An 18,896-nucleotide genomic window follows, 5' to 3' on the forward strand; every position below is an offset into this window, starting at 1 on the left:
ACTCCTAACCCAGATCGGGGATACTTTTTTCGTCCTTTTGGGGGGCTTCTGCCAAGAAGCCCTCCTTTCGGCGCCACTGAGTCTGGGGTGGGTCCATTCTGTGGGAGGGGGAGTAGGACCCCTGGACAGGGTTGCCTCAGCAACCCATGTCGCACTCTATCCTGATAGGCTGGAGGATCTCCCACCAGGATGACCACTCCACTGTGTGAGTGACTGCTAGGCTGTATGAATGGGGATCTTTTTGCATAAAAGCAGGGTCCTGAGGACTGGAAGAGCAAGACGTCACCACTGGAACTAAGAAGCCAAAGAGGAGAGAAGCCAAAGACATCTGCAACGACAACCACCGGTGAAGCACTGCTGCAGCGTCTTACCACTTTTCTCAACACGACGAGAGAAGATCTTCATCTGCAAGAGCCTTCTTCCCTTGAGCTGGTGGGGCCAACCAGTTTGCCAATCGCCTTCCCGGACTTGTCTTGGTCGAATCTCCCGTACCCTCTACTCGGAGGCCGTATAGCCAGGCATCCGTCCACCCAGACTGCGATTTAAAGGAGCGTACCTTTTATTTGTTGGGCAGCACCGCGGCTGGTTTCATCCCTGGGTAGTGCAGTAACTCGAACCTTCTTCCACGACGAGAGCCTCCCTTCCTCTGCTGGATCACCCGAACTGCAGGAACTACCAGGAACAACCGCCACCGCAGGAGCCCATTCTTCATCTTAAAGGTACATTGTTCCGCCAGGCCGCCCTTTCATCGTGGTAGCCCTAAAGGTGTTTTAAATCCTTTAACTTCCTGTTGAGTTGGCCGCCCCACTCTCTTAACATTGTCTTTTCAACTTCTGCATCTACCTTTTCAAAATCGTTAACCAAAGACTTGACTGCAGCTACAAGGACATTTTGCTCCTGGGCTCTTGTCCTGTACCACTGACTCTGGCACAGGCCTACTGACTCTGGCTAAATTTGTTAGAACTGCCTTCTCTAGATTGCTTCTCAACTAGAACTGTGTTGGTGCACCTACTTCTTATAACCACCCTTTCCTTCCCACTTTTAAACCTTGTGAAATGCCATTTTGCTCAGTTTTCATTTAAGTAGTTAATATACTGATGCACTGCCTTGCTTAAACTGGTTCAAAAACTTATGGGAAGTGTTGCTAGGGTGTGTAAGAAGATATTTCTGTATAACTTGTGCTTTCCCTCCCTTGTGAGAAATTGCTAGAGTATCCCTTGTGTGTGGTTTTCACTGTGCTGTTTTGCTCGGTTTTCACTCTGGTTCATTTGGTCTACAATTTAACTAGGGAGTGTGTATATTTTTCTTTGACTTATTTTAACTTGCTTAATGACTGTGATAAATGTGTTTTACTAGAAGTGTATAAAATAAATGAACAAGTTACTTACCAACGGGTAACGTTCTTTCGATTGGATGTTCCTCCAATGTATTCCTCATCTTTGATGTATTCCATCCAGCTTCAGCTGCTTCGGAAAAATTTTTTGGCAGAGGGCCCGCGCGTCCATGTCGTCGAGTCGATGGTCCCTCGAAGGCCTCCGTCGAGGGTGACATCATTATGTGTAGAAGTAGCACGTGTGGCGCCCGTTGGCCTCAGTTCTGTTTTTCCCCCTTCATTATTGATTTTTCACTGTGTAGACTGTGCCGGTAGACAGGTATTTGCCTTGCGAGAGTTGGAGTGGCAACAGCCCGGGAAAAAATCTACAAAGGGGTAGGTTGGGAGGGCAATGAGGAATATGTTGGAGGAACATCCAATCGAAAGACCGTTACCAGTTTGTAAGTAACTTGTTCTTCGAGTGGATTGTGTCCTCCAACGTATTCCTCATCTTTGATAGACTCCCAAAGCAGTAAGGATAATTTTTATGGAGCAGGGATTCGATTTTTTGATACCTTTAGATGGCCGAGTATAGGACTGCTCTACTAAAATTTAGCTCCTTAGATGGGGAAGCATCTAGGCTGTAGAACTTTGAAAAAGTATGCAGCGATGACCAAGTTGCTGCTTCACAAATGGACCTTGTAGGAACACCTCTTTGTAGGGCTGTAGACGAAGCGATGCCCCTGGTGGAATGAGCCCTTAGACCTTCTGGTGGGTCTTTTCCCGCCAGTCTGAAGTATTCCGAAATGCAAAGCACAATCCAACGTGATATTGTTTGTTTTGTTACTGACTGACCCAATCTTTTTCCTGTTTAGCCAATAAACAGTTGGCTGTCCACTCTAAGCCTAGAAAGCCTAGAGATATAAAAGCTTAAAGCTCTTTTTGGATCCAATCTGTGTAATCTTTCCTCCTCCTTACTAGGATGAGGTTTAGGCAGAATCCTGTGTAGTTACCTTAGGGAACACTGCAAGAAGATTAAGACTACAGGAGCAAGCAGTAAACCCAATTGGTAGCAGTCTGTACCACTCAGATTTACCTGGTAGCTGTGGCTGAGCAGTCAAACCTCTCTCAAGAAGAGTAGGGCAGTATATAGAGTATACACAATAGGGCCAAAAACACAGTAGAGCAAACAAACACTGACCAGAGCTTTGTATCAAAAGTATATGACAATGCATTACTTACCGTAAAAGCATTTCTGATGGTTGTATCTGCTTAGATTCACACGCTGTGCATAGGTCCGACATCCAGTGGTCACTGCGGAGTATTGCATTTTGTTTTTCGTAGTCGAAAAGGGGACGTCGACAAGGCGTGTCTGTAACACTATCCCTATAGTGACGTGCGTTGTACCCACAATCCCTCACGCGTCGAGGTCCCTCTGTTTGTATTTTTCTGCCCTGAGGGAGCCTTCTAGACGTGAGTGAGTACAGAAAAGAGAGATATAAAAGGAAGTCTATGTTCCTTCCATCCGAGCGGGGAGGAAGGGTGGGCGCATGTGAATCTAAGCAGATACAACCATCAGAAATGCTTTTACGGTAAGTAATGCATTGTTTTCTGATGTTTGTTAATCTGCTTAGAATCACATGCTGTGCATAGACTAGCGAGCAGTACCCGGAGTTGGCGGTGGGTTATGAGAAGGAACAGTAGAGAAAAGATGTCTTAATACTGCCTGTCCCACCTGGGAGTCAGATCTTGAGTGTGCATCTAGACAGTAGTGTTTTGTAAAGGTGTGCACAGAACTCCAGGTAGCCGCTTTGCAGATGGACTCAAGGGGAACATTTGCAATGAATGCTATGGATGCCCCAGTGCCTCGAGTGGAATGTGCTCTTGGCTTGAAGGGGAGTTCTCTCTTAGCAAGAGTGTAACAGAGAGTGATGCATTGTACAATCCATCTAGATATAGTGGACTTAGAGACTGCATCTCCTTCTCTTCCTGCTGCCACCGAGACAAAGAACTGATTAGTCTTTCTCAGTGATCTGGTTCTTTCCATGTAGAACATGACAGCTCTGCGTACATCTAGTGTATGCAGACTTTTTTCTCCCAAGTTGGAAGGGTTTTGAAAGAACGTTGGTAGTTCTATAGATTGGTTTACATGAAATTTAGAGATGAATTTTGGTGCAAACCTTGGGTGTGTGCGAAGAACCACCTTATCCTTGTGAACTGATACGAAGGGGTCTAATACAGAAAGAGCCTGTAGTTCACTTACTCTCCTAATGGAGGTGATAGCTATTAGAAAAGCAGTCTTAAGAGTGAGGTATTTAAGAGTTGCCTTGTGCATGGGTTCGAAAGGAGTGCCCATGAGTCTAGAAAGTACCACGTTTAAGTCCCATCCGGGAGCTGGGCTAGCTATTGGGGGGTGTATTCTCTTTACCCCTTCCATGAAGGCCTTTATAACTGGTATCTTCCACCACGACACTTTAAGTTGGGAAGTGGTGTATGCAGAAAGTTCCGCTAGGTGGACTTTAATGGAATTAAACACTAGACCTGAATCCAGTAAATGGGTCAAGTACAGAATAATGTTAGTGGCAGAGCAGTCAACCGGGTTGATGTTCTTACTTCTACACCAGATGACAAATCTTTTCCACTTGCTAGAATAGCAGTGGCGAGTATTAGGTTTTCTGGCTTCCCTGAGGATGTCCATACATCTCTGAGGGAGATGTAAATGCCCAAATTCTATGATCTCAGGAGCCAGGCTGCTAAGTTCATGGTCTGAGGGCATGGATGCAGTGTCCTGCCCTTGTCTTGTGACAGCATGTTGTACGGGCAAGGAAGTTTCATTGGGGGGGATCGGGACATCTCCATCAAGTGAGCGAACCATGGCTGCCGGGCCCACATTGGGGCCACTAGTATCATGGTCACCTGCTCTTGGTGCATCTTGTGCACCACCTTGTTGAGGAGGGGAGTCGGGGGAAAGGCGTAAACAAATTTCCCTGACCATTGAATCAACAGACCGTTCCCCTTGGACTGGTTCTGGGGGTACCTGGAGGCGTAACTTTGGCATTGTGAGTTCTCCAGGGTTGCGAACAGGTCTATTTCCGGGAAACCCCATTGCGTGAAGACGTTTAAGACGATGTCTTCTTGCAATTGCCATTCGTACTCTTTGGGTAGGGGGAAGTCTCTGCTGAGTTTGTCTGCTAGCAGATTGAGTTCCCCTGGTACATGTTGTGATAGTAGGAACATGTTTTGTTTGAGAGCCCACTTCCATATATTCTGGGACAGCTTGGACAGTCCTGGAGAGTGAGTGCCCCCTTGCTTGTTGAGATAGTACATGGCTGTGGTGCTGTCTGTGAGGACCATCACTGTCTTTCCTTGTAAGTGTTCCTGAAAAGGCTTTCAGTGCTTTGAACACTGCTAATAGTTCCAGCAGGTTTATATGTTTGGATGCTAAGCTCGGAGTCCACACTCCGTGAGCAGTCTGATGGGATAGGTGAGCCCCCCCATCCTGTAAGGGATGCGTCTGTGGTTAGAGTGGCTTCCACTGCGGGTGTGGCAAAAGTTTTCCCTAATAACAGGTTTTCCTTTGTCCACCACCGTAGCGAGAGAACCAAGGCCTGCGAGACCACCACTAGATCGTCCCATTGTCCGCTGGCCTGACACCACTGGCTGTAGAGCCACTCTTGCATTGGGCGCATGCGCAGGCGCGCGTGAGGTACCAAATAAATACATGACGCCATCATCCCTAGCAAACGCATTGCTTTGCGTACCGTAACCTCTCGACCTGCCACATAATGGGGGATCTGAAACAGCATGTTTTGGACCCTCTCGTTGGAGGGGAAGACGAGGCCGTCCTTTGTTCGAATTAGAGCCCCTAGGAATTGTTTGATTTGGCTGGGGTCTAAGCTGGACTTCTTTTCGTTGATGGAGAAGCCCAGTTGGGACAAAAGGTCTACGGTCCTTTGGGTATTGGAGAAGCATGTTTCGTAAGAATCCCCTGTTGTGAGCCAGTCGTCGAGGTACGGGTAAACCGGGATGGATAATCTGCGCAGGTGGGCCGCTGCCACTGCCAGTACTTTCGTGAATACCCTTGGTGCAGATGCTATCCCGAAGGGTAGTACTCTGAACTGGTAGTGTTTGTTCTCTATCTTGAACCTGAGGTATTTTCTGTGCGCTGGCAACATTAAAATATGAAAGTATGCATCTTTCATGTCTAGTGTTGTCATGTAATCCCCCTGTGATAACAGTGGGATTACATCCTGCAAGGTTACCATGCGAAACTTTTGGGGTTTGACAAAATTGTTCGCTGGACGCAGATCTAATACAGGGCGCATGGTTAAATCCTTTTTGGGTACAAGGAAGTACACTGAATAAATACCTTCTGTTACCTGCGACAGGGGGACAGCCTCTATAGCTTCTTTTTTCAGTAGCTCTTCTACTTCTTGAAGAAGAATAGTGAGGTGTTCCGGTGTCATGCGCCGGTTCCGTGGGGGTCTGTATTTTGGGGAACCGTTGAATTCGATGCAGTATCCGTGGGCTATGGTGGATAATACCCAGCGGTCTGACGTTATTCCCTCCCATGCTGAAAGGAACGATGTTAGCCGGCCCCCGACCGGTGATGCATGGGAGGGGACCCGAATCTTTGGGTCATTTGTTGGTATTGGGCGTGGGGCCTTTTGGACTGGAGCCGCGCCCTCTTCCTTTGCCACGACGTTGGCCTCTTTGACTGAACTGGGTGCTTTGGTTAGAGGGCCAGTTGGTAGCAGAGTAAAATTGTTGTTGGCTTTGCTGCTGGCGTTGGCCACGAAAGGAGCGTCTATTGCCATAGCTGCGTCTGTTAGGTGGCCTAGAAATTTGGTCAAGAGTCTTGATGGTATTAAACTCCTTCTTGGCATGTTCTAGGGCCTCATCAACTGCTTTTCCAAACAGATGTGTTTGCTCTATGGGCTTATTTATTAGGGAAGCCTGGGTTTCTGGCTTAAATCCCGAATTGCGCAGCCAGACATGGCGTTTGAGAAGTATTCCCTGAACCAGGGAACGTCCAGCTGTCTCTGCGGCATCCAAGGAGTTCTTTACGATGCCCTGGTTTACAAGAGTTCCCTCTGATATAGTAGCCAACAGGCGTGAACGCAGGGGTTCTGGTGCGTCCTCTGCTTCGCTGCGCAGCTTGCTCCACTGTGCATCTGCGTAGCTAGCTAAAAGGGAATTGTTATTCGCAATCCTAGTTGAGAAGGCGGCGGAGGTCGTGATTCTCTTCCCAAATGCATAGAGCTTCTTGCCCTCTTTGTCAGGTGGTGCCTCACTAGTAGATAGTGGTACCCCCGCTCTCTTTCTTGCGTTAGTAACTACCAGAGAGTCCGGAATAGAATGTCCCCTGATGTACAAAGGGTCAGAAGACGAAGGGCTGAAGAGCTTTTCTATCCGAGGGTTTACCCCTCTGACTAAGGCCGGATTGGAAAGGGAAGGAGTTATTCTTCTCCTTATAGAAGCCAGGAGCGGAATGGACTGACTGACCGGGCTTTTTCTTTAATAACTTTTTCTACAAAGTCTATGTCCGGAAGAGTCTCCCCTGTGTCTATTTCAAAATGCGCTGCTGCCTTGCGCAATAGTGCATTAAGTGAAGGTTGGTCATCTATGGGGGAGGTGTTCCCAATAGGTGCGTCCTTGGGAGGAGAAGGGTGAAAGACATCAGGGTCTGAGTGCACTGATGGGGATTGCCAAGGCTGCACTGATGGGGAGTGCCAGGGCTGTGAGGTAGCTGTATCTTCCTCAAAAGCTCCTGCGCTAGTGTAAGGGTCTTCCTCAAACCTCTCCTCCTCATGTTCTTCCTCTCCACCTAAACACTCCTCATCTTCCTGGAGGTATTGCTCCTCTTCAGTGAGGTCATATGCATCTGTAGAAGGGGGAAAGAGCCTAGGAATCTTGACCCTAGGGTCATCCTGGGTCCATTCTCTTGGTCTTTTGGGTGTGGGTGGGTTTTGGCTACCCAAAAACCTCTCCATCTTTTCCATACAAGAATGGAGTCTTTCCATGGTCTCATGGGGAACCCCTGAATAGTCTAGAGTGGGGAAATCGGTGTTATCACCTTCAAAACGCTTCGAACGCTCCCACAACATCGACGAAAGGTTTCCGTCACCCTCAGAAAAGCCCTCCGGTAGTTTAGAAGTGCCTTTAGATGAATGGGGCAGTTCCTGGCTACTCTTGTGCTTTTTCGGCGTTTCTATTTCCTTGGGTGCGGTATTCGACGTCTGTTTCGTCGTCCGCTTACGTTTATCCTCTGAAACAATTCTCGCCAGACTCTCGACGACGAGTTCGTCAGTCTAGGGTTCTGGAGTCGGCGTTGCCTGCGCTGTGCGTTGTTTTTCGACGGCCGCTCTATGGAGCGTTACGTCGGATGTTTTTGAGGTAGCGCCCGTGTTAGATGAGAGCCCAATCGCTGGTCGCGGCTGCGTTTGCGGGTGGGGCTTGAGACCCTTGCGGTCTGAGGTCGACGCCAGAGTGCCCTGCGTCCCCTTCGGCGCTGGTGGATCCTTCGTCCTCGACGAAGAAGAGCCGTGGGTTGTGTGCTTAGGCCTATGGGGTCTGTGTGCGTCCTTGTCGCCGGGGTGTTCATCCCCATAAGCAGGGCGTGAGCCGAGCCCGTCTGGGCCGGGGACGGACGTCGAGGAGCGCGAGCGCTCCTTCTGGGGGTTAATGACTTCCGTAACGGACGTCGAGTTATCACCCTCCTCGTCACTTTCTGTAACAGCGGCGGCGGGTGAGGAAACTGACTTCGACATAGCGTAGTCCGCCCACCTCTTAACTTTCCGTTCTTTAATTGTTCTTGGTTTCAAGAGCTTACAGGCCGCGCAGCTGTCCTCTTTATGATCGAGGGGCAAGCAACGATTACAGAGCTTGTGTTTGTCCTTCCAAGTGTATTTGCCCCTACAGCGTGGGCAAAACTTAAAAGGTGTCCTCTCCATAGCTGAGGCAATAAAAACTGGTGATAACAACCCCAAGGGAAAGATAGGGGAGAAAGAAAGACATTCTCGACGAGAAGATAAAAGTTCGAACCCCCACTCTCCCTACTGTATGTTGGCCGGCGAGGCCTGGCCACGTGTTCGGCAGCGCCGAGGGATCTCCTCTGTCTCTTCCCCTCCGTCGAAAACTTGCACGGCGAAGAAACAGCTTCACAGCTAACGTCGAGGGAAGGATCTTTACAATAAGTATATATTAAGGACCGAGGTCCGTAGTAATTGTTTTGCAATGTCTCTCTAGGAGCTCCGCGTAAGGCGACCATAAACTTGGCGGAAAAAAACAATCTGAGGGACCTCGACGCGTGAGGGATTGTGGGTACAACGCACGTCACTATAGGGATAGTGTTACAGACACGCCTTGTCGACGTCCCCTTTTCGACTACGAAAAACAAAATGCAATACTCCGCAGTGACCACTGGATGTCGGACCTATGCACAGCATGTGATTCTAAGCAGATTAACAAACATCAGAAAATTATTTATTTAAAACAGACTTTAGGCAATACACTAGCACTCTAAATCAAAATCAAGTTAAAACACAGTCAGGTAAAGTATACACACCTCCCTTGATAACTATTCGACAAGTCAGAGTTAAAACACCACTATTTGTTAAAACAGATGTGAGCGTGTAACCTAGATGGCACTCCAATAGTTAAGTTAAAGGGAGAGAAAAAGGCAGGGCATACAAATAAAACAGTTCCCAACACTTTTAGAAGTTCAAAGCAAGGGAATAAAGGCAGTATACACTGTAGAGCCAAAGTTCATAGGCCAGGCCCACTTTAAATGGAGCAAAGCGAAATGTGCCCAAGATCACACAGTTTAAAATGCACTAAAAGTCTTTGCAGAATGTTCAAAAGAGATTGGGGTGATTCAAGAAGTAAAGTCAGAAGGTCTGGGGCCAAGCCAGTTGGAAAGCCAAGGATTTAAGGGTCACCTTTAGCAATCCATGGAAAGGGAGGCCAGGTAGAACACAGTACCTTAAAGAGAGAGGAAGCTCCAGCGGTGGCAGTTGTTCCTGGCAGTGGTTGCAGTTCGTTGTTTCGACCAGGGGAAGAGAGGATCTTGTCGAGGAGGAAACTTGGAGTCGTTGCACTGCCCAGGGATGAAACCAGCCGCGGAGTTCGTCGGTTAAGAGGTGCGTTCCTTTTATTCGCAGTCAAAGTGGTGAAGCTTGGCTATCCGGCCGCCGGGGTGCATGGCACGGGCGATTCGACCAAGAGACGTCTTTGGAAGGCGAAAGGGGCGAACTGGTTGATCCCACCAGCTCAAAGAACGAAGACTCGTCCAGCAGAAGATCTTCTCTTGTCATTGGGAAAGTGGTGAGTTTGTTGCAGCAGGGCTCCACTGGTGGTGTCGTCGTTGCAGATGGCTCAGCTTCTTCTCTCTTCTTCGGATTCTTAGGTCCTGTGGCGACTTCTGAAGTTCCAGTCCCAAAGGCACTGCTTTTATGCAGAAAAACCCCCATTCAACAGCCTAGCTGTCACTCAAACAGCCGGGCGGCTCACCACTGGCCCAATCAGAACAGAGTGCGACTTGAGTTGCTAAGGCAACACAGTCCAGGGTGCCAATTCCCCTCCCCACTCATCCTGTGGAACCCAGACAGAGTGGCACCATTTGGAGGGCTTCTGTGGAGAAAAGCTGCTGGGGGACTCACTAGGTTTGGGAAATTAGCCTTATAAGAGAATTCTCCCTAACAATGAGGTGGAGTATAGAATGCGTGTAACACAATTATTTGATTTAAATGAAACTCAGATACCACTTTTGGTAAAAATGAGGGTTTAACCCTCAACACAACTCTGTCCTTATGGAACACAGTATAGGGTGGCCCAGAAGACAGTGCCTGCAATTCGCTCACTCTTCTTGCAGATGTTAAAGCAACTAGGAAAGCAGTTTTCCATGTCAGTAATCTTAATGGACAAGTGTGCAAAGGCTCAAAAGGAGCACACATTAAGAATTTTAGGACCAAATTGAGATCCCAAATTGGCACTTGAAATGGGTGAGGAGGAAACACATTAGTGAGTCCTTTTAAGAACGGTACTATCAAAGGAATTTTGAAGTAGGAGCATTCTTCCGACGAGCGCTTGAAGATGGAAAGCGCCGCAAGATGACCTTTAATGGTTCCAACATTCAGACCTCTATGTGCTAGGGTCAGAAGGAAGGACAGTACTTCCGGAATAGTACATAGAAAAGGATCGACATTCTTTTCTCTGCACCAGTTGCAAATTCTTTTCCAACAGCAACGGTATAGAGACTTTGTTGCTGGCCTTCTTGCCGAAAGCAACACCTCCATGACGTCATCTGGAAGGTTCCAATCCTTGTATCTCAGCCTTTCAGATACCAAGCGTGAAGGTTGAGCGTTTCGACCTCTGTATGGAGAACCTGCCCCTCCATTTGAGAGAGAAGGTTCTCTCTCTGAGGAAGACTTACTGGGGGACAGATGGACATGTCTAGAAGCCACGTTCTCCTGGCCCAATACGGGACAATTAGTATCATGCGGCTCCCGAAGCGGCTCAGTCTCCAGATGACCTGAGGCATGACGGGAATCGGAGGGAACGCATACAATAGTGGGACATTCCACTCCACCATGAACGCGTCCCCCAGGGCTCCTCTCGGGGGAAATTCCCTTGATCAATACCTTTCGCACTTCCGGTTGATTCCGGTCACAAATAGGTCCACTTCAGGGGTTCCCCAAAGGGCGAAGATCTCTTGAATGACTTCCCGAGCCAGTTCCCATTCGTGGGACACCGTGCTCTGCCTGCTCAGAGCATCTGCCGTCATATTCTCTTCCCCGGCTAGGTGAACTGCTGTTAAAGAGATTCCTTCTTGAATTGCCCAATACCAGAGTTGCTTTGCCTCGCTGCACAGAGGTAGTGACCCTAAACCACCTCTTTTGTTCAGATAATGCATGGCCACTGTGTTGTCCGTCATTATCAGGACATTCTTCCCTCTGACAGATGGCAGGAAAGCCTTCAGCGGTAGTCTGATTGCTCTCAGCTCCAGAAGGTTGATGTGTAGTTTGGACTCCGATGGAGACCAACGACCGCTGATTGTCAGATCGTTGGCATGAGCTTCCCACCCCTTGAGTGAGGCGTCCGTCAATACTGTGATCTCCGGCCATGGTTGCCAAAAAGTTTCTCCTTTCAGGATATTCTCTGAACAAGTCCACCATATAAGATCTTGACGAACCTTGTTCGGAATCTGGAGAAGATCCGTCATTCGACCTGAGAACTTGGACCATTGAGTCTTTAGGGCCCATTGAAGGGATCTCATTCTCAGACGTGCCTCTGGCACCAGAAAGATGAAGGATGTCATGAGGCCGAGTAACCTTAAGAAGTCGTAGGCCTGAAGATTTTGGGCGTTTTGGAATTTGGAAACCATCTGAAGAATGTCTTGAGTCCTCGACCTGGGAGGCGAGCTCTTTCCCAGGGATGTGTCTAATACAGCTCCTATATAATGGAGCCGTTGAGGTGTCATTTGTGACTTCTTGAAATTGAGGGAGAAGCCCAGATTGTGGAGGAAGTGGCAGGTGACTTTCAGGTGATGCAGTGCTTGTTCGGCAGAGCGCGCTCTGATCAGCCAATCGTCCAGATAGGGGTAGACATGAATCCCCCCTCTCCTGAGGTGCGCTGCCACTACTACGATCAATTTGGTGAAGACCCTCGGGGCGGAGGTCAATCCGAATGGTAGGACTCGAAACTGATAATGTGAGTCGCCAACCACGAACCTCAGGTATTTTCTGTGCTTGAACTGAATCGGCACATGAAAATAAGCATCCCAGAGGTCCAATGACACCAACCAGTCCTGAAGTTGAAGGGCCTGAAGGATCTGAGAAAGGGTAACCATCTTGAACTTGTCCTTCCTGAGGAACTTGTTCAAGTTTCTTAAGTCCAGGGTGGGTCTCAGTCCTCCGTCCTTAAAATATGGGGGGTACCATTCCATGTTCCTCTCCGCTGTAGGTACCGGTTCTATAGCACCTTTCTCCAGCAGGGTTAGAACTTCCTGCTGTAGGAGCTGGTCCGAAAACTTCAAAGGGTGTCTCCCTGGTGGATTGCTTTGAGGTTGCGTTAGAAAAGGAAGGCAGTAACCTTGGGCTATTATTTCTAGAGCCCAAACATCTGAAGTAATGGCTCGCCATTCTTACAGATGCTGTGACAGCCTGCCTCCTACAGGTGTCTTGTGATACAAGTCCACAAAGTGGTTTTGTGGCGGTTGCTGCAGCCGCTGATGGCAAAGAGGCTGTAGCTGGCTTTGCACGTTTTGCTCGTCCACCGCAAGTGGCGTTTCTTTGGCCCCTTTGACTGGCCATTCCTCTCGTTCTTCCATATGAGGAGTAGTAACGATAGGATCGTCCCCTCCAAGACTGACTTGTCGCATGAAAAGGCTGAGGTTGCCTGATAGCAGCTCCCAACGACTTGGCAGCTGCCTTTGAGGTTTGCAACCTCTCAAGGCTCTTGTCAGCCTTGCTGCCAAAAAGGCGAGACCCGTCAAAGGACATGTTCAGAAGACGATTCTGTACGTCTGTTGCAAAACCTGACTTCCGTAACCATGCAAATCTACGCATTACCGTGCTAGTGGCCATGGACCTGCTCACACTATCAACATTGTCCAAACCAGATTCAAGGGATTCCTGCATAGCTTCCTTTCCATCTCTAACAATGGCTAGGAATCCTTCCCTTTCTTTCCCTTCTGGTATGTGCTCCGCCGCCATTGCAGTGCACTCCCACAGAGTGTACGAAAACTTTGCCAAGGCACATGTGAAGTTAGCTGATTTTAATGCCATGCTCCCAGCTGAAAATACCTTCCGTGCCCAGCCACCCACACGCTTATCGTCCCTGTCTGGAGGGATAGACGGGTACGCACGTTTGTTAGAAGGTGTGGCTGCCTGTATGACCAAACTTTCGGGAGTGGGATGTTTAGACAGATAGCCAGGGTCGCTACTGGCAGGGTGGTATTTTGAAGCAAGGGATTTATTCATTGGAGGAATAGAATCCGGAGTCTCCCAATTTTTGGCCACCCTATTTTGTAAGGCCACATGGAAAGGCAGAATTGTGTCTTCAGTAGGACCATGGTCCAGTATGTCTGTAAGATCATCTTGGACAAATTGGGCTGTAGGTCTGGCCCAACCCAAATAATCTACTACCTTAGTCATTAACTGACGGTATGGTATGATGGATTGGCATGTTCACCTGGCTCTGGTCTATCAAATTCATTTTCTGGGGATGTATCAATACCACTTGCATTGTGCAATGATTCCACCAGATCTTTCATCCTGCTTTCCTCTGAAATCAGGCATTCAGGAACTTTTGGAGTAGCAAATTCAAGCTCAAAAGGTACATTCTCCTCATCAGATTGTTCTTGTTCCTCAAAGATTGAGGTCAAGGATTTGAAAAACTCCTTCCTAGGTAGAGGTTTGAAAACCTTCTCTGGAGGAGGTGGAGGAGGAGTGCTAATGGGTCCTGAATGAAACATATGTGTTTTAGCCTTTTCTTTCTCTCTTCCTAGCTGATCTTGTCGAGCTGGAAGTTTCGGCATTGAGGGCTTCAGCATCGACGTCGACAAAGGCGTCGATAACGTCGACGTAGTACCCGACTTAGACGACATCAGCTTCGAGGACGTCAAGGCACTTGCCCTTCGAGGTATGTTCGGTGTCGGATGGCGTTGGTGACCTCGAGCGGTCGACTCGAGCGACGTTTTTCGCTCTGCGTCCTAGAAGGTTCTCTATCCTTCCTCCTTCGATCACCCGGGCTCAAGGGCACGCGAGTGTCGGAGCGATAACGCTCCCGGCCGGTTTCGGAGGAAGGCGCGGACCGAGGCTTCGCTTTCTTGAACACCTCCATCATGTTTACTCTAAATGCTTCCCACTCTTCGGATGATGAATGTTTTGTGGGACATTTCATCCCTTTTGGGGATTCGCCCGAAGACGAAGTGGAGGGGGACCTGTGCCGTCGTTTCTTTGATTTTTTCGTCGAAGACGACGAGCGATGGGAATCCCTTCGGGATCTGGACCGATGCCGCTCACGTCGAGGAGATTTCTCCTCACGGGACTTCGACTCGACGCTAGAACCTTTTCGATCAGACTTACGACCTACCTGCAGTTTTCCCCTCCTCTCTCGCAAGATCAGGAATATGTTGGAGGACAGAATCCACTCGAAATATATCTACTTTTTTTACTACAAAGCTTTGGTCAGTGTTTCCTTGTGCCATAGTACTATAGGCCTATTGTGTAAACCCTGAATACTGCTCATCTCCCTCTTGAGATAAGTCTGACTGCTCAGCCACAGCTACCAACTAAATCTTTGTGGTACAGACTGATACCAAAGGGGATATATTGCTCTCACCTGTAGTCCTAATCTTGCGTAGTGCTCCCTAAGGGACCTGCACAGGATTCTGCCTAACACCTTGGCTTGGTAAAAGTATTGCCTGTGCTTTTAGCCACCTTTCCCTTGAAATTCTAAATTACAAAGTGTGTTTTAACTTCGTGAGCATTTCTATCCACGGGTACGCGTTAGCCTCGCAACACCGGTCTGTCAAATCCCAATGTACTTACCTTGAATTTGCTGGAACAAGTGGAATGGGTCGTGTGTGGTGTATTTTACGTGTGGTTTCGAATTTATAGAAGTTAAGTGTTTTGCAAACCGATGGTTTAAAATAAATGTACTTATATTTTTTTACTTGAAACCTTGAGTCACAGTAATTGTGGTCCTTTGTGTAATCTCTACTACTGTTCATTTCCTCTTGAGATAAGTCTGGCTACTCCGCTACTGCTACCACTTTAACTGTGTAGTACAGGCTTGTACCAAAGGTGAACTTTTATTACCACTTGTAGTCTTAATTGTGTGTAGTGGTCCCTAAGGGCACTGCACAGGATTCGGCCTAACACCGTCTCCCGTCCCTGGCGAGGGACGCCCTTACAGTATGGAGGAAAGGGGACGGGAGGTAGGAGTATTGCGTATTATATTGTGTGGAAGCATTGAGGGACCCTGACCCCACTCACACTCTCCTGATAGTAAGCCTTGACTGCTCATCCACGTACCTTGATTGGGTTTTAGCTAACCACAGCACATGTTTGTTAAGGTGTGTACAATTAGTTCTCTACCCTTGAGAAAGTACAATGCAATAAAATAATATGTAGCAAAGGTGTAATTGTAAAACCATCTCAATAAGAATCAAGGTAAACTATTTGCAAGCGCTTAAGCCAAAAACTCATTTTGCTTTAGTCATATTAGCTCAGGTTTGGGTTATCCTTTGAAATACTAAAAGCTTTACAGATTTCAAAATGAGATATAGATCTTACCTTGTCCTATGTTATGAACACCTATGGACATCCCCAAGAATTTTGACTTGGTCCAGATATGGGCATTGAATTGTATTCTCTTGTTATAACACTCTGCATAAAATGCTGAAACTTCAAACAAAGTAAGGAATTAATGACAGAAGACAAGTTTCGTTGATTTATCACAGCCATAGTAGGAGCCTACAGATGGTTTAGGATAAGCTTAGAGGAATGCTGTAATAATAATAATTAGGAACAAGTTACTTACCTGTAACTGTTGTTCTCCAGCATGAGTCTGGCATGGATTCACATGCTCATGAATATTCCCCGTCGTCAGGCTGGGAATCCTCGGTAAAGAAAAAATCAGTATCAGTTTCGTTTCTGATCTGTCTTTCGTAGTAGTAACCAATCACTGATCTCTGCGTCATACTGACCACAGCCAATGACTACCCTCTACCTAAGCCCCGCCTCTGGCAGCCATCTTCAGATTTGGTAGCACGTGAAGTGGCAGTATGACCAAGTGAAGAGCCGCAGAGGGGTAGGCGGGAGGGTTCGCATGTGAATCCATGCCTGACCCATGCTGGAGAACAACAGTTACAGGTAAGTAACTTGTTCCTTCTCCAGCATGGGGTCTGGCATGGATTCACATGCTCATGAATAAAGAATACATAGCAGTACACACATGCACAACCACGGGAGGTGGCAAAGGCTCAACATTAAGCATTACATCAAACTCAACATTAAGCAATTCTTCCCTCCTCACCAGGCTCACCTTAGGCGAACAGGTTGCGCCGCACTGCTTGGCCGACCCTGGACTCCTCCCTGGAATCCCGATCGACGCAGTAGAATTTCGTGAAGGTGTGCGTCGACCTCCACGTAGCAGCCCTGCAGATGTCCAGCAAGGGCACACCAGATAGGAACGCCGTGGTAGCTGCGATCGCTCTGGTGGAATGGGCTCTCGGACGGCCAGGCAGCGGTCGGTTAGCCAACCGATGACAGCACATGATACAGCCGGAGAGCCATCTGGAAATGGAAGCCTTCGAGAGAGCCTTCCCCTGATTGACAGGTCCAAAGTTCACAAAGAGTTGTAACGTCTTCCGAAAACACTTCGTGCGGTCCACGTAGAACTTCAGCGCACTAGCCACATCCAGCAAGTGCAAAGTCCTTTCAGCCGGCGACGGGAAGAAAACAGGCAACACCAAGGGTTCGTTGAGGTGGAAGTCCGACGGCACCTTGGGCATGAAGGAGGGGTGCGTCCTGAGCACTACCCTCGTGTCGTGAAAAGTCAAGTACGGGGCCTTGCAGGAAAGGGCCTGGATCTCTCCCACCCGTCGTGCGGAGGTGATGGCCACAAGAAACGCCGTTTTCCACGACAAGAACTTCAACAGAACCGAGTGCAGAGGCTCGAACGGAGGTCCCATGAGCTTGGTCAGCACCACGTTGAGCTCCCACGCCGGGGCCGGAGCCTTCACCGGCGGGAACGATCTGAACAGTCCCTTCATGAACTCTTTCACCAGACGATGAGACCACAAAGACGTCCGCCCCGTGGTTCTGGTGTATCGGGAGATCGCAGCAAGATGAATCTTGATGGACGCGTGCGCCAGTCCAGCTTTGGCCAGCGTCAGTAGGTACGGCAGTACTTGGGGAGCCGTAATCCGTAGAGGGTTAATCTTCTGTGCGTGGCACCAGACAGAGAACCTCTTCCATTTGTGTCCGTAGCATTTAAGAGTTGAGGACGCCCTGGCCTTTGCAAGAACCTCTCTGCAGTCGGCCGGTATGTCGTATCCTCCAAACTCTAACGCTGCAGGAGCCAGGCCTGCAAGCTCAGTGACTTCGGGTCTTGATGGAGGATGGCGCCTCCTTCCCTGGAGAGAAGATCCGCATCCACTGGCAGCTTGATTGACGGGGACGCTGACAAGTCCAGAAGGTCCGGGACCCATATCTGCCTCGGCCACGCAGGTGCGACAAGGATCATCCTGCACCGTGACCTCTTGAGCTGGTTGATGAGCCGGATCAGCAATGGCAATGGAGGGAACGCGTATAGAAACAGGCCCTCCCAGGGGAACGAGAAAGCATCGCCCATGCTCCTCGGCTGGGGAAACCTGCTGGCGAACCTCTGGCACTTGGAGTTCGTCGCCATCGCGTACAGACCGATCTGGGGTGTGCCCCACCGTCGGAAGAGGCGGTCCACTAGATCCTGTCGTAGTTCCCACTCGTGGCACGAGCGCAGCTCCCTGCTGAGTGAGTCGGCGATGGTGTTTTTTATCCCTGCCAGATGAAACGGCACCAGAAACATTCCTTGGGCGACGGCCCAATGCCACAGATCCTGCGCCTCCCTGGACAGGGCTGGGGACCTGGTTCCGCCCGGTTTCCTGATGTAGAACATGGTGGTGGTGTTGTCGGTGAAGATCCTCACCACCTTGCCCTTGAGGGACGGAAGAAAGGACCTGAGGGCCCAAAACACTGCACGGAGCTCCAGGACGTTGATATGGAGGGACTTCTCCGTCGGGAGCCAAAGGCCTCTCGCGTGCAGATTTTCGGTGTGCGCTCCCCACCCTTCCAGGAAGGCATCCGTGGTCACTGTCTCCTGGTGGCCGGGGGTCTGGAAGTCCATGCCCGCCATCAGATGCGCGCAGGTGCCCCACCACCGGATCGCTCGTCGGAAACTCTCGTCGAGTATGATCCTCTCCTCGAAGCTGCCCGTCGTCTGGATCCAGCGCGCGTCCAGGAACTCCTGCAACGGGCGCATCATGGGCCTGCACAGGCGGATGAGGTGAATGCAAAAAGACATAATTCCGAGGAGGGACTTGATGGACCTCACTCTGGCCGCGTCCGCAACCAGCATCCGCTGCACCTTGCCCAAGATGGCCCTCTTCCTTTCCTCCGACGGAGAGGCCAGAAGCGACACTGTGTCGAGCTTCGCTCCCAGAAACAGTGCGTCTTGCACGGGCACCAGGTGGGACTTGGCGTAGTTTATGGAGAATCCCAGGTCCGTGAGAAGTTGGACGGTCCTTGCCGTGTGCTCCACGGCAAGCTCCTTCGTCTTCGCTCGGATGAGCCAGTCGTCCAGGTAGGGGTAGACGTGGATCCCCTCTCGGCGCAGCTGCGCCGCCACCGGTGCGAGGCACTTGGTGAACACCCTGGGTGCCGACCTCAGTCCGAAGGGAAGGGCTCTGAACTGGTAGTGACGCCCTTGGACCACGAACCTGAGAAACTTTCGGTGTGCCTTTAGGATGGGAATATGGAAGTAGGCATCCTCCAAATCCAACGACGACAGGAAATCGCCCTCCTCCAGCTGACCCAGG

General features: G+C 49.4%; 1 protein-coding gene across 7 annotated transcripts in view; it reads right to left on the reverse strand.

The window, feature by feature from the left end:
- The window catches only part of OSBPL9 (oxysterol binding protein like 9), a 1,764,730-nt gene that overhangs the window by 373,441 nt on the left and 1,372,393 nt on the right, over positions 1–18,896 (reverse strand). For all 7 annotated transcript variants that reach the window (XM_069642205.1, XM_069642206.1, XM_069642209.1 and 4 more), the window contains one exon: positions 15,613–15,723. In XM_069642205.1, coding sequence (XP_069498306.1) covers positions 15,613–15,723 — 111 coding nt within the window. The remainder of the gene's footprint in view (positions 1–15,612; positions 15,724–18,896) is intronic.

The sequence above is a fragment of the Ambystoma mexicanum genome, chromosome 1q (assembly GCF_040938575.1).
Source record: "Ambystoma mexicanum isolate Mex_15411 chromosome 1q, UKY_AmexF1_1, whole genome shotgun sequence".
Lineage (NCBI taxonomy): Eukaryota > Metazoa > Chordata > Amphibia > Caudata > Ambystomatidae > Ambystoma > Ambystoma mexicanum.